We start from the raw sequence: 16,086 nt of genomic DNA, 5'->3' as shown, positions 1-16,086 counted from the left end.
TAATTAAAACGAGAGAGCTTTGTGGATAGAGAAATACTATTCACTGTGATTCTCTTCCAGGTCCACAAACTGTTTTTCTAGTCTCATTAATTTTTATGACAAAGTCACAAAACAAACATTTCACATTGTAAGTATAGTGTTATGTCCCAAGGAAAAAAAAAAGAAAATGTGGCCTGAATGAAAAGAGAGTTAAACCTGAACTCATATATCAAAAAAGTATTGCCAGAGAGAGCAGAGAAAAGGGGAAAAGGGTGGACATTATATGGACCCCACACAACAGGCTACTACACATGGCCTACTCCACTTTCATTTTGATGAAAAAAATCTACTTTTCCTAGCAAATTGAGGCTTCCAACCTTGCCATGCTGCTCTCCATCATGATAGACTTTTATACCCTAAATTTCTTAGAGAAACAAGTACTTTACAAACCACAGACTTGCTTCATCCCAAATTCTCTTACAGAAGAGCAAAAGCTGCACAACAATCCCTAAAGCTAGGTATACACTACCAGTCTAAGGTTTGGGGTTTTTTTAAAGGAATTTACATAAGAATGTACAGGAGATTAAGCCAGACACTTAATATACTGCTATTAAAGCAAGAGCTGCAGGAAGCATCTATTGCAATGAAAAATGCTGAAGGCACTTGGATGGCTTCTTTCACTCAGGATCTCTGGGAGTTTTTCATTTCACATCATTTCATCTGAAAGTGGGTGCAAAACTGTCATGTCATTCAAACTCTACCACTACAAAGCTGCTCATGGGAGATGTTTAGCAACAGGGAATGCAGTTTAGAATGAAGCAACGTGTTTTATTAACCAGCTGAACCCTATTAGCTCCTCTCTCCAACTACAGAGATGCAGCAACAGAGATGGATGGGAGACAGGAGCATTGCTTGAAATTACACCATGGCATTGCAAAACCCAATAATGAGGCCCTTTGCAATGAGGAGCTCTCCCCAAAGGTCTGCAAGTAGAAATGGGAAAAGGGTTGGGCACTCAGCCACCAAAACTCCCCTTGGGAGCTGGGAGGGGAAAGGCAGGTTTCCCCCAGCACAATGCTGCACCAGGCACACAGCTGTTTTGGAGAAGGTTTGGCTCCTTGATCTGAGAATCTGGTTTGTTTGAACTCACTCCAAAACCTTGTGTGTGTCGATACGATGCTAAAATCAAAGAAGAGTGGTGGCACCTTGCAGAAGAACAAAGAACAAGCTGTTCCTTTTTTTCTTTTTTTCTGATGATCTCACTCTCTATGACAAAACAGTTCAGAGAACTTCTTTTCTTCTTTATTGAGGAAAATTATAAACAAAAAAGGATTAGCAAGAAAGAGCTGGAAGAGAAGGAAAAGGCATTTCCAGACTATAAATGCTTCATAAAAACTGCCAACCCAGCAAGTCACATCATTTGCCCCAGAAATTAGAAAGCTGAGTTGAATGCGTTTGAACAGTAGGTGAGGGAACACCCAGTCAGCAAATCCTTCTTCCCTGTCTTCAGCAACCCTACTCAGTCATAGCACAAATCCAGAGAGACAGACCAAGCAAGTTCACTTCATACCTTAGCATATGTGAATTTTAGGACTATGTAACTTAAAAATGCAGCTCTTCAAGGATAAAACATCACAAGGTAATTCTCTACCATGTAGACACACTCCCCTTTATCTCCATCTCACCTTCGAGCATCATCATTCTCAGGAGGGAAGACAAACATGAGCAAATGTGTTAAGTCAACTTAAAATTGAATATCAGGGGGTTTGTATTAACCTCTATTTCTCACACCATCTTTATCCCTCAGTGAGGTACAGAAAAGTTCAAAGCAGATATAAAGTGTTTGCTCTAGCCAGAAAACAGCCAACTACCCACCTGCTGCCAGCAGTACAAGGCAGTCAGCTTTTCCCTGTTCCCTGGTTAGACCAAACTCTTGCAGCGAATAATTACAGCTCTTTTCCCATTCCCCTGCCCTGGGGTATCATGCTGCTGCTCTTCCCTGCAAAGCAGTATTTAGCACCTTGCAAAAGTATGAAAAGCTTGCATAAAGAGAGAGAAATGAGGCCTTTAACCTACATGCACATTTTGTTGCTACTGGCAGTTCTAGAGAAGAGCATGAGTCTTAATCAAGGCTGAGGTTCTCACATGTGATCGTGGCAAACAGGAGAGGACTGTGTCTGCTATGGAGGGACAGCCAGAGGGGCTACAGACCATAATAGAGGTAGACACACAAAAAAATGTAAGTTGCACCGAGGTAGAAAATAGCACCAAGACTTCGGGAAGCTGCTGGAACCAGGCAGGGTCATCAGGGATTTTTAACACACACTTTTAAATTAAGGACCTGACCCAATCCCAAATATTTCTGCTTCTCTCTGGCATGTGGATGTACATCCACAACTTAAGGGCCAGAAGTGACCATCTTGGGATAGAGAGAGAACAAATGAGAGAGAGAAAAGAGCAAGACTGGGAGAAAAGAGCAGGCGGGAAAGGAAAGAAAGTGCAAGACAGAGAAGAGGAGGAGAAGAGTTTAATAAAAAATAAAAGTGGAACCACAGAAAGAGTGAGTTATTTCTCTGCTCTGGAGCCTGAAGACAAAGGTGGGTGGCTTTAATTCTTGTCTGAGGTTACTCTTCCACCACAGGAAGCCAAGCTGTTGTTCAGAAAATCAGTATCTTACACTTATTTTAAAATAACAAAGAAAGTGCTTAAATTTTACTTGTGTGCCCTAGGGCCATTTTGCTTTTTGAAAGCACAGTGCAACTGAGCATAAATCCATTAACTTGTTTACCAAGAAACCAAATTTTTTAAATTATCACATGATGGTTCTTTAGCCAACTGAAATGCAACTAATTACACCTTTTTTTTTTTTAAGCAAGTAATAGTTTTTCCCTTCTCTAAAGGTCTCTTCCTTGACATAACCTCACAAAAAGACTCTGGCAGAAGGATCAGAATCCTGTATCTCAAGAGAATGGGACAAGTCCCTGGGGTGCAGAGTAGCAACTTTTCCATCCAAGCATAAATATGACCTTAGTAAATGTTGCAATAACTTCAAAAAAGGAAAAACTGCCCAAACAAACAACAAGCACCTCTAAAGGGTAACAATCCACAAAATACTACATACTACCAACCCCTCTGCCACTGGTTTGCATGAAAAATGTCCCATGGAAATAGCCCCCTTTACCCACCAGCCACAGACAGACTTCAAGACCACCACGAACAGCCTGGCCAAGGTTTCAGGGAATTTAAACTCTTCTTTGAATTATGCTTAGTCACTTTTGGGGGGGTTGTAGTATCTGAAGATGTAGCCACAGTCAGGCCCTCAGCATCCACAGGGCAAAGAGAGAGGGAGCCGGCACACGCAGCATTGTCAGCACAGTCACGACAAGTGCCTGCATCAGACTGCAAAAGTGCTGGCTGGGTCTGGGCTTTTGCTTTCATTCTTAAATCACAATTAAAACCTTCCACCTTCACATTTACATCCCTTCCTTCAGGAGGAGCTGGGCTGATGTACAGACAATAAAAGCTGCAACTTTTCTCATTTAACTGCTCAAACTCAGGAGCTGGGAGATGGACCAAATTCTCAACGACAGCAGGACCAAGACTGGCCCCAGTTGTTTCAAACTAAGAAACACCATAAGATAACAGGAGAAGGAAAAAAATAAAAATAAAAACATCTTAAAATGTTAAATCTTCCCATACTGAAAGTCTTGGCACTTCCTCGACTTCTGGAAGTATCTGAGAAACCACTGATAGGAATGGTGACATCGCAAAGTCATGTTTGTAGCAGTCCTAAGAGAATCAGGAAACATTCAGAGTATTTCACAAAAGTAAACCATAACAGGATTTTTGTTGTTTTCTTTTCTTCTTCAGGTTAAAAGGTCAATGTAAAACATCAATGAGTCTGAAACCCAGAATAACCCCTACCTGCTTTGTAGTGACTTTTAAAGCACTGTTTTACTCCAGTCTCAAGTACCCTGACCTTTGGCTATTTTGTCTCTTGCATCAACTGAATGTAACTGAATGTTAATTGTAAAACTACAATTTTACAAACCAATTTAGGAGTGGCTCTATGTGAGGTACAAAACTCATCTGTTCATTAAGTGCAGTGAAGGACAAGTGAAGATGAAAAGCACAAATATCTTCTAGAGTTTTCCATGAGCCATCAGCAATTCTTTCAATAGTTTCCAAATTATGAGGAGACTTTATCTATTAATAAATTAAATGCTGGGAGCAGGTCTTTCAGGTGAATTGCATAAAATTTTTGTCTGCAGCAGCTAATAAATTCAGCAATGTCCTAAAACCACTTAATAGAATTTAAAAGCCACCTTTTGTACCTCAAAACAAAGTTAGGACACCTCCATAAGGTGGCACTTCATGCGTTGTGCATGACAGAGCCCTGAGTCTTATACACAAACCAAATCAGTTAAGCACTGTTTCAAACACTTAGGTTAGGCTTAGCCCCTGCAAGGAAGGTGCTCCCCCACTCCTGAGGGGTATACTCAGAGATGGCTCTTGGTCAGTACCAGGCATTCCTGGGCTCTCAGGAGAGCAGGAAGGTCAATCCTCCCACGGGAACATGGGGTAGATCTTTGTGCTCGTGGTGTTCTCCCAGCTTCCAGTTCCCATGAGCTGGAAACATCCAAGCTGGTGTCAATCAGAAGTCTCCAGACCATACAGATCATTTCTTGTCACCAAGGCAGGGAAACATAAGGAGTTTCCTTTCCTGTGGGCCGCCAGTGAACTCACATCAGCTCTTCATCACCTTGTGACAGAAGATGCTGCCATCCAGAAGGCACTTACTACCTATACCTTTCCTGAAAACTACCTTAAAACTTGGTGCAATAACTCTGCAGAAGAATGAAAGAGCTCTTCTGTGCAAGTGGTACCACTGCACCATTAAGTTGGATACTTACACAAGGAAGGAATTCTCCCGAGGGAAAAATACTAAATACTCAGGACAGAATTCACACAGCATGTACAAGATAAAACATTTAATTGCAGACTGAGGGACATGGGCAATGATATCCAACAGAATAATCACACTGAATACAGATTTTTTCATACTGCTGAGCAACATGCAAGCAGAAAAACACAGATAAAAGTGAAGCATGAGTATTTTAATAGTAGAGGTCAGGCCAGAGCACAGAACAGTTGGGGACAGACAGTATAAGGATGGAAAACAAAGAGAATGTGACATTTTTTTGATGTATCAAAGGTGTCCACTGAAAAACTGAGACCAGATGGAGCGGTTCCTTATGCAGCAATGCCTGTGTCCCACCTCCTGCCCACGCAGGTTCTCTCCCCATTCCTGTGCTGGTGCCTGCTTACACTGCAGAGGGTCACAGGAGAGCTGCTTTCCTCTCTGCTCGCACAAGTGCCTAACAGACCCTGTGAGCTGCCAAAATAGCAAGTTCCACTTGGAGGTTTTGCAAATTGTATTGATTTCTTTGCAAGATTCAAGTGTAACAAGCAACATGAAGAGGAGTTACAAACCTCAAATATACCGGATTTATCCACTGAATGCCAGTTCTTGCTTTTTGGCCATCTCTGAGAGAACCTCTGGATGACTACTTATGTCTTAGACCCAACACGAATCTTAGCTATGTAGAGTCTATCCCAAGCACTTGGAAGATGGATCTTCAACGCTTCATTGAGACAAGATGTCAAGCAGGACACCAAGGCAATGACTGTGCTGCCGTGATTCGGATTCCTGACTCAGAAGGCAGTCTCTGCTAGTGAGGAGGAGTTACCAAGGCAGACTGTGCTTAGCTCTTTCAAGCAGTCTCTGAACAGTGAGGTTTTCAGCCAATGTGATGAAAGTAAAAGGACAATTTCAAGTATTCCTGTCATTAGTTATTTTTATCATTATTCCAAGACCAACTCAAGAGGCTAACTCTGTCAGGAAATCAGCAGTCTTTGAATTTAAAGAGATGGGAAGTGACACCCAGCAGCTTTCAAGATGAATTACAATAATTTTGGGAGTAGGATGTCATCCTGTTCCTGAAACGGAGGTTTATAGTGGGGAGGGACAAGCCTCTCTCCACTGCTAGGTCAGTCCTTTCTGTGATACCTCTACTGTACACAACAATCCAAGGTTGCTTGAGCACTCCCGGGCATTCAAAGAGACCTTGGGATTTAGTCCTAGGCCAAACACATGCAATGTCCTTCCACAGAACAGCCTTGACATTTCAACTTCTTTGGGAACAGAAGGCAGCTGCTGGGATTTCACTTTTAGTCATCTAAGTCTTTTGTATATTTTTTGAAAGATTTCCAAAACATTCTCATCTGCACCTGGTTTTACTCTTCCTGTGTAACTGGCATAATAGTTCACAATCAAGAAATACTGTAGTGGATTACAGTTTAAGATGTTTTTCCTGTTCACCTGGGTTCTGAAACTCTGCACTGCAATAGATTAAAAGTCAAAACAATTGCTCAGCGATTCTGAGGGATCCTGCCATTTCAGAAAGTTAATAATAAAGAATATATACAGCAGTAACTCCTTTGCTGCCTACATGTAACAGAACATATGACTGAAGATAACCATGTTGGAAAGTATTCCCAGCTACCCTTTCAAAGTTTATTTTCCTCACATATCTTCTGACTCTTACCTGCTGAATTTACTGAAAGATCCTGTTTTCTCTAGCTCTATCTGGTCATCCATCCCCTATCCTTTTTGGTTCGTCTCCAAAGATTCTCCTTGTCCCTGATGTCCTTTTCAATGAACAGAAATCCTGAGCAAAGTGCTTTTAGATCTGTTTGTACTAGAATTTCTGGATCTTCTTTCCATTATCCAGCTCCTTAAGGGCATTTGTTGGGTTTTTTCCTTCAACATACAACTAGACACTCTGATTTTAAGTCTGTACCCACCAGTACCCCTGAGATCCCCCAGGACACAAAATCCCACACCTCTAAATCTCTGGGGAATTGTCCCAGGTCCTGAATTTATGAACTCAAATGATCTGGAAGGCGACTTTGCCCAGAGCATCCTTCTTCCCTGCAGGAAAGTAAACTAACTTTTATGAGTAATTCTACTGGTATTTGCACATCTGTTTGCATGTTCTGCAGCCGTGGTCTTCATTACATTAGTCCTTCATAGAAAATCTACTTCTTATTTTGTTTTAATCCCATGTCTTTTTCCCACACAGCTTTCTCTGTATACTGTAAAAAGAAGAGCCTTTTGGGATAAAGATGAAATATTTATAAAATACCTATACTTGATACAAAATTCCAGTGTAATAAATATGAATTACCAATAACAAATCCTGTCCATTTTTGCTTAACCAAGGTTATAATCAACCTTCTTACAAGCAGCTTTCAAACATATGCAAAAAATGTCTTGACAAATTATGTTCCAGCAATCAATGCTCCAACCAAATCCAAACTTTCTCAATCACTCGAATACCTTATCAATCAGTTTAATGCACTTATCTGGGAATTAGGCTCAGCCTACTTCCCTTTTAACACCAGCAGTTTGGAGCAAGCTGCCCTATGTCCAGTGAAACTGAGGGGAGCCCCATGTCACCAATTTCAAGAGAGATGTTTGTGGAGAAAAGGTGACGCAATTCAACCCTCTGATTCCATTCAACCCTGCACTGGGAAATTGAAAGTGATGTGTGTTTCCTCTCACAACCCCATGTTACTTTAAAAGAAGAGGCAAAATACACCGCACATGCTGCAGTTCCCAGCATTACACTGGAGCCCACTGTGGGATGCAGCAGGGACCTGGATTTGGCACAGATCTGGGGGCATTTTGCATATTTCAAAGACTCTGCAACCACAAGCCCTTGATAGGAAAAAAGGATATACACCTATTTTTAATCACTACAATATGTCTTTTTTCACTTTGCTAGTGACACAACAAAACCCCTCCAAACTGATCAGCAGGTAACAGGAGAGACCAACTAATTATGTCTGATCCTGAAGCAAAACCTGACCAAATGTTACGCACGATCCCACTCCCTGTAGGTCTTTTTTAATTTTCTGATATTTGACTCCTGCAGTAAATTTAAATAAATTGCAGTTTATGGTCATTTTACATTTGACTCATACATCAATGTGTCTCTGTCATTTTCTCTCTGGATCTGGTGTCTGTTCATCTTACATATTTTACAAAGAAGGAAGCATAGTAATTTCATAATGTAACTTTTGATTCAACAGTATTCCACTCTTCAGTGTTTATCTTAAGTAAGTCTGCCCAGCAAGACTCCAATTACAAACTCTCCCAATATTCTGTCCTGAAGGGACCAAGGGGATTAGCTGAAGGGTCCTGTACCATGCAAATTTCCTCCTACAGTCCTTAAGTGTCCAGGGTTAGGGTTAAGCTGAATAGAAGAGGGAATAGAGCTGAATAGAAGAGCAAAATATAAGTGCACGCAACTTTGCAAAAATAAAACATCCCAAGTGTTTGCAACCTACATCAGGAAAGAATAAGGATGAAAGCAGAGGAACAAAAACACTGGGAAGAGTCAATGAATGTATCTATTTGCTCCAAAATGCAGACAACCAATGTCACTAATGATATGAAAACTAGGGCAAACAGTCTGTAGAATATGTTTCTATTTTGCCATCTAACAATTCCTCCTAGAAAAAGATTTAAATTACTTAAACTTGTATTACTTTGTAGAGGTTGTAGGGATACAGGAATGAAAGAACAACAGTGAGAACCACGTTGGTTATCAATATACACACAAAAAGATGTACAGAAGCTCTGTCAGAATGACCCAAAGCACAACTTTGAGCTCAGCATCAAAAGACCTGCACACAGGTTAAGATGACCCCTCAGAAATACATCCCAATCATTTCTGCTACATCCTTTCCCATTGCAGCCTGACCTTTCACTAGATGGAATTGTCTGCCTTGAAATGTGCCAGATTTCATTTCGGTTCCTACCAGTAAGCAGCCTTCGAACACAACTTCATCAGTACCGTGCATTACCAGGAATACAAACACCACTGGCAGGTAATTCCCAGAAGAAATTTGGCAAGTGTGAGAAACCTGCCTAGTGCCACACCAGGTCTCCTAATCTCACCAGCTCTCACGTGCTGAGATTAGAATAAATCTCTAAACCTCTGAACCTTGGGTGAAAACATCCAGGCTTAAAAGCAGTATAGTTATTTTCTGCGAAGGTCTGCAACATCCACACGACCTGAGAACAGTTCTGCTGCGCACTCCTGGCTGCAGTAATTTGCTAGAAGACGTGCAGAAAGGATCACAAAAAAGCATTGACTGAAATGAACTTATTAAAAACCTCAAGTTACCCTGAAACAGCTCTACAAAGGCTGCAGAAACTAGGTGCAGGCCAGAGCCATCTTTTACTCCAAGCTTATGCTGAGTCATCTAAATCGAGTACAGTTTGTTCATATTTCTGCAGCTGTTACATAAATAACCCTATTTTCCTTCTTTATTGGAGCTGATCTCTTTTAAAATATACACTCACAAATGAGTGAACAGCAAGCTCACCTCCCTACTGCTATCATTAAACAATAACGAGGAGCACGACCGTTAATCAAAAACAGACTCCAATATAAAATCCTGTCAAAACCAGACCGGCCCACTTAAGACATATATCCCTGGAAAAGTTTCCAACTGCTGCAATATCCTACTGCAAGCTCCATTAAAAATACAGCTCTTCCCACAGCCATCCCATGGTTCCTTTGCTAGTGACACTCTGCTACCAGGTAGTTTCTCATGACAGATTTGTGGACTACTTCAGCAAAAAGATTCCTTTCCATCTTTTACTGAGGATGTAGCTTGGCAGAGCCCTCCATCCACTGATAGGGGCCACACTGAGAAGTTTTAAAACTTCACAAAGGTGAAAAGACAGTCCCTTATCTCTCTGCTTGTTGCCTAAGATCCTTCAAGGCAAAGAAACCATCACGATCTTGAATAAGTTAACAACAAATACTTGAGGACAAAGACAATTTCATTCTCCAAAATCTTCTGAAATGCCCTGATTTACCTGTCTGATAGAAGAAGTGCAGGCAATGAATGTGGGTTTTTTGTAGAAATTCAAGGTGCTATACACCAGCAGAGAGGCATTTTCTGAATTGGGTTCTACATTCTCTGTTGATTTTTGGAGATCTCCCGACATCATGAGGATGCCAAGATATGTGGTTTGCTCATGTTGGGATTTTATGGTGGGGGTTTTTTAAGTGTTTTACATATGGGCAAAAGAGATGGAAAAACTAATAATTTCTTGTAACCACATTTACATTTTGAATAAGAGCTGTGTTAACTCTTAACACAACTTTGCCCTCGTGAGAGATGCGGCCTTGCCAGACCTGGATAAGCTCTTAACGTCTACAACGTCTCTTCTTTGTCATACTAATTACAGCTAGCATAGCAACTTTTAAAGCCAAAAATCCTCAGGGTACCTCCAAAACATGTCAAAAGTTTCTATTAAGCACGATTGAGGTTCCCACAGGTGCTCTCCTAAACACAGAAGAGCTGGGAACGGCCGTAACTTTGCAAGCAAGACAACACAAAGAAGTGACCCCAAAGGACCCCCAGCACTGGTTTTGGATGCTTGTACCCTGGCTGAGGATCCAACACCTTGTCTCTTGGACAACAAGCTCTGCAGCTGTATCTCTAAGATGACACCTTAAAAATGGGCACAAAATACAGCTTATATTGCCAACTGCATGTGAAACAGATATCCCTTATAGGAGGCTTGCAAAATAATGTTTTTATTGGGCCCTTCAGATCAGAAAGTATTCGAAAAATTTAACCTTTGGAATTCAGCATTTCAATACTGAACCACAGTGGGCAGAGAAGAAGGTCCATGAAATGCTGCATCAAGTTTGTGCCTCAAATAGCAGCACACTGAGAGGATAAAGGACAAGAGTCCATCAGTTCTTAGTTGTTTTTACTGCTCATGTTCATTAAAAGACTCTACAGACATCTCTTTGCATGACATCAGGAGCCGTAAAAATGGAGATGGTTCCAGCTACTGGACTGCACATCTCTGCTTCACAGATTTTTCAAGTTTTAAAAATACACTGAAGCATAGATACAGTGGTGAGATTTCCTTCCTGTGCCTGCTCAGGGAGCCAGTCAGCCATCCACCATGCCTGCTCCAAGGATGCAGGGGCATTCCCTGCAGTCACTCCCACTCCGCTCCTCAGCTCCCTCCTGAATGGATCTGAGCCACAAGGGCAGAGATTTCAAATAAACAGAGATTTTAAAAGAAATGAAAGGGTATTTCCATGTCGGTTCTTTCCATGCTGATTTAAAACCTGATCCCTAGGATTCAACAAAATGGCTTTTCCAGGGAGTGACTTCCCTTAGCTGAAGGCTGAGACAGCGATGGAGTGAGATTAGAGCACGGTGTTAATAACACCAAGGTCATGGCTGTGATCCCCGTGAGGGCCATTCACTTAAGAGTTGAACTCAATGATCCCTATGGGTCCCTTCCAACTCAGAATATCCTGTGAAATTTGCCATATGAAATTCTGTGAGTGTGGGCACCACTCTCACAGCAGATCACAAGCTAAAAGGAGAGGCTGAGCACACAATGCCCAGGACAGGCATAGATAAGGTCACTCTTAAGGAAGGCTCCAGCTCAGAGCATCTTCTCACTGAGAGACCAGGGTGAAACAAGGACCTACAGCTCCAGCCAAAAGGCAGAGATCTGGCACACAAAGGGCTGCTGGAGCAGGCTCCCACCTAATGGTTCATGAAAAATGAAACGTGGGGGTTACCAAAGGCCTTTGGGATGGGACAGCCCCCAGCGGGTGCATTCACTTTTCTGCCTCTTGGATCTTCTCCTCTGTCAGGGTCGGAAAGACAAGGCAGACTTCAAGGGTGGCCACATCCCTGATCAGCAGATATATCCACAAGCCCCAGTTATGAGTGGCAGCTCTGCAATGGCTTTGCAGACTTTCTGGGAAAGAAGAATTCTTGTTCGAACTGGTATTTTCCTTGAACATTTTCTCCAAATGGCTTGTGGATGAAAGAACAATACAGATGTATGCACCACAAACCAGCTCAGTGAATGGTTCCTGCAGCATCTAAAACCCACGCACGTATGTGAGCAGTAAAGGCTCAGAAGCCAGAGTTTCAATACTTTAGATCTGAGAACCTGTGGGATCACAACACTGTCATAAACCTACAGTAATTCAGATGACAAAGTGGAAAGAGAGAGAACAGAGTTCAGCTTAAGATCTCTCAAGAAGACTGTTTACATTTTCTGTGAAACTAAATGGCAATTTTTCCTTAATCTTGCCTCAAAACTGCTATTGTACAGCACAATTAATTTTATAGGCTTCAAATTTTCTTTCACCTCTGCTTTTTTATCAGTTTTACAGCACTGTAATACTACTCTGTACCTGGGCCTAAATGACAATTCATTGGCCACATTGCACAGAATAAAACCAACCCAAAAAAAGGAAATGATGTCTTTGATATCATCATCTTGTGATGATAAGCAAGAGCAAGAAAAACTAAACCCACACCAAAAAAAATCACTTTATCTTCATTATTAGTGGTGGAGAGGCTAATCTAATCATGCAATATTCAAACTAAATGAGCAGAACTGGGATGGCAAAGTAAGCTTACAAGAGAGAACTTCCTTTGGTCAGAATCATCAAGATTTGGCTTCTGGAGCTTTACTTTCTGTTCTGTTGGCTTACGGCATAGTAAAAGTACAAATAAGGCAGAAGAGAAAGCTCAGAGGGGAACAAGAAGAAAAACACAACTTATAAGGCACATTGTGCTCGTCTGACAATTCCCAGCATCCCATAAACACCCAAAAACAATCCAGGCAGTGACCTTAAAAAAACTGGATCCTTTATCCACAGACTGCGTATACAAGGTCAAAGTTTCCCCAGACTTCAGTCTGCAGGACTGGTGCATTAGCTATTCAGCTGTAACTCCCATAATGACAGAAGACAGCTGAGATCTGCTCAAATCAAATTACAGCTCTGTTTATGTAAAACACTGTGGCTCTGCATTTTCTGCCACCAAGACTGAGTGCAGCTTGAAGATGTCTGCTCTACGATTTCTGAAAACAAGCAATTAAAACAACAAGAGAAAAATTAGTTTATTACTCTACTTATATTTGGTAAAGAATACCTCAGGACAAATTATAGATACAAACGTGTCTACAGCTGAATACAAACACTAGAAGTATTTTGTAAAATAGATCTCATACCGTCAGGGAGTTGTTTACAGGACAAAGCATCATCAAGATCTCTGGCAGTTGATGGGTCGATGGTGAAAATGCATTCTTTCCTATCCAAAGAAAAAAGAAGAAAAGGAAAATTTATCTCCCAGTCATGAAGAAGGTATCAAAACACAGAGCCCATCACAGATATCCAGACAATAACAACCATGTTTTCAGAAGACTCTGCTGAAACATCTTCCAATCTCATCTGAAGTCTAAATGTAATGTACTAAAAAAAAAAGAAGTATTTAGACAAGTGAATCTCCTTGGGTATTTTTTCATTTTTCTTTTTGGTTTAACTGCTTGCTCATAGCAGCTTTCATTTCATTACAGATATTCCTCCACAAAAGCTAAACAATTTAGCCCATCAAGTTCACTACAAAGAAACAAGCAGGAAAAAGTCCTGATGCCTTGCAGCTAGAGTAAAAATAGATTGTTCTTAATTGCAAAGTTAAATGGAACACAAATAACCCCCATCCCCATGCAGCAGAGTAGGTATCACAGCATCTGACTCTCCACAAGCACAGCTAGCATGGAGCAGAGGCACTGGAAAATGTACATCAAGCTGAATGGTGACAAAATGGAGAGAGAGTTTTGGTCACAGTAAAGACACCCAAGAGGTGCAGCACTTTATAACACCTACACTGCAAAAAGGCTCCCATGTATGTCCTGTAGCAGTGGGTGGCAGGAACAGTAGGACCACAGATACAGTCTAGGGCCACATGGATGAGACAAGTAAAGCATCTGACTCAGAAACCATCACGTTCAATAGAGCAGAGTCTGGCACCAGTGAGACCCAAAATCTGAAGTATTCAACAAATAAAACTTCCTAAATTCCTGCTTCAGGGCCTCCCTTCATGCCGGGCTGCCCTACAGTAACTTCTTGGCCAGACCCCTGGACTACAGCAGAGTTCACCCAAGCACTGTGAATGTGGGACTGGAGCTGAAGAGCAGCGAAGGCAGTAAAGGAATGGGTTTGCTGGTTTATTCTGCTTTTATCTTAACCTTTAGAATAAGTTCAGCCCCTCCCTAGTTAAAAGATCTCTGAGCACAATGGCATAGGCTGAGGCTGCCAAGGAAGAGATCAGACTGCTGCTTTTCATCTCTTTGTAACAGAGACTCATATCACAATGGCAACTCCCTCCTAGAGATGTATAATGCAAACATGTATTATTTTTCTTACAGCATAACCACTGTTATACTCCTGGAGTAGGAGACGTGGGAGGGGGAAAAAATTAAAGCAATTTTTTTAAAGAGCAAGTGTCATATGGAATTAGCAAGTCTTAGTCTTTTTGTATGGGTGCTCTCACAGTGAGAGCAATGTCCCCAACTTCACAGACCTACCACTTCAGTACTTAAATGCTTTGGGTGGTATCTGCTGGTGTCAGACAGCTGGCAGCATGCATTTATATAATTCCACCAGGCACACTAAATAGAGATTTTCAAAGACATAAAAATCAGTAAAGCACTTCATTGCCTTCCGAGACTTTGAAAATCTTTTGGAATATGCTGGCTTTCAGATTGGATAGCAAAGCTGCCTTAATCCCCAGATGCACGTTAGTTTCTGATCCTTTGCATGCATCTAAACAAATTAAGAAACTGTGACACTGAAAGATATAAAATCTTTCAACTACACCGGGACTTTGATCTGTTAGCTATCCAGCACTGGAAATCAACCAATTTTTAAAGGTTTGCAAACAACCGTACTTCCATAAATATATATTCCTTAAAATTCCACTCCAAGGTACTGTGCAGCCCTCTTTAGGGAGATGTGCATATGCAGATAGACACTCCTATAATACAAGCAGTATGGGGACATGCATGTGTGCCAGCCTGCATGTATTTACACCAGGTCCCACTAATGCACAGGGCATAAAGTCCCCCCAGCCACATCCAGTAAATCTTTAAGTTACTTCATTTAAAAGAATCAATTGAATGGACATGAATGGCTTACTTTATCTGACAAGTGAGCAAGAGAAAGGTTAAGAGCTTCTTCAAAGAGAATGTGGGTTCCTGTGTCAGGGGAATAGATAGCTTATCCCAGATGTTTGGGGCCTGTTACCACAAGCATCTGCCACCCATTGCGAATCGTGGCTCCAGGCAGTTTAAAAATTAACAGATTGGTTTCAACAAAGTGCACATTTGCAGCCTGCCCTGGAAAGAAGAGAGCAGAAATAGAGAGGTGCCAAATTCAGAACGCATTTAAAAAATGGTGGCAACTAAGTGGCCGCTTTGCTGAGATGTATTTGACTGGTCAAGTCTATTGCAGAGGCCAGTGGTGGCCCCAGTTCAGAGAACTCAAACCCATGGAGCCGGTGGGGCAGCTCCAGGCTCCCTGGGCAGTGCTTTGTGCTCAGCCTGCTGCCCTTCAGGACAAGCTGGTTGGGCTCTGAGCAGCCTCTCAGCAGGTTAACAGCAGGCACGAACAGCTCACAGCCATCTGAGATACTTAAATTGACAGATGCAAAGCTGAAGAGGGGTCCAGACAAATTCTGATTTAGCATTTTTCACCAGCCAAGACATATGTTTAACCACCAGGCTCAGATCTGCTTCTCCTTTAAAACTACTCAAGGGACTTGAACCTCTAGCTTGTCACAGGCAGCTTATTATGGGCACAGACTGCAAGGTGAGGTAAGAAAGTAACTGAGCAAGTAAAACAACAAATTATACTCCCTGGCACAAAGATGCTGCAGAAATGTTGCAGAGCCCATGGCCAGGTAGTCAGTGGGCAAAGAGAAGCTTATCTGCAAGCAGAGCCCAAAGTTCACAGCAGTGAGATAATCCTGGCACACAGGCGAACACCTCACTGAAGTTTTCTAAGTGCATTACGCTCACCAGTAACTGCATCATAAAGTGTGATTAATTATATTTCTGGTTTTCAGTTTCTATTACTGGAGAAGTTTCAGATGGCTATAGGAACCAGGGCTGGTATGTGAAAAAGCAGA

The 16,086-nt window shown here is 41.7% G+C and overlaps 1 protein-coding gene across 4 annotated transcripts in view; it reads right to left on the bottom strand.

Annotated features, from left to right (window-relative positions):
• DIS3L2 (DIS3 like 3'-5' exoribonuclease 2) overlaps positions 1–16,086 on the bottom strand; it is a 182,863-nt gene that overhangs the window by 76,499 nt on the left and 90,278 nt on the right. For all 4 annotated transcript variants that reach the window (XM_027647397.1, XM_027647400.1, XM_027647401.1 and 1 more), the window contains one exon: positions 13,130–13,209. In XM_027647397.1, coding sequence (XP_027503198.1) covers positions 13,130–13,209 — 80 coding nt within the window. The remainder of the gene's footprint in view (positions 1–13,129; positions 13,210–16,086) is intronic.

Source organism: Corapipo altera, unplaced genomic scaffold (assembly GCF_003945725.1).
Source record: "Corapipo altera isolate COAL_440 unplaced genomic scaffold, ASM394572v1 113, whole genome shotgun sequence".
Lineage (NCBI taxonomy): Eukaryota > Metazoa > Chordata > Aves > Passeriformes > Pipridae > Corapipo > Corapipo altera.
The sequence above is the reverse complement of the archived record's forward strand: the minus strand, read 5'-3'. Positions and strand labels throughout refer to the sequence as shown.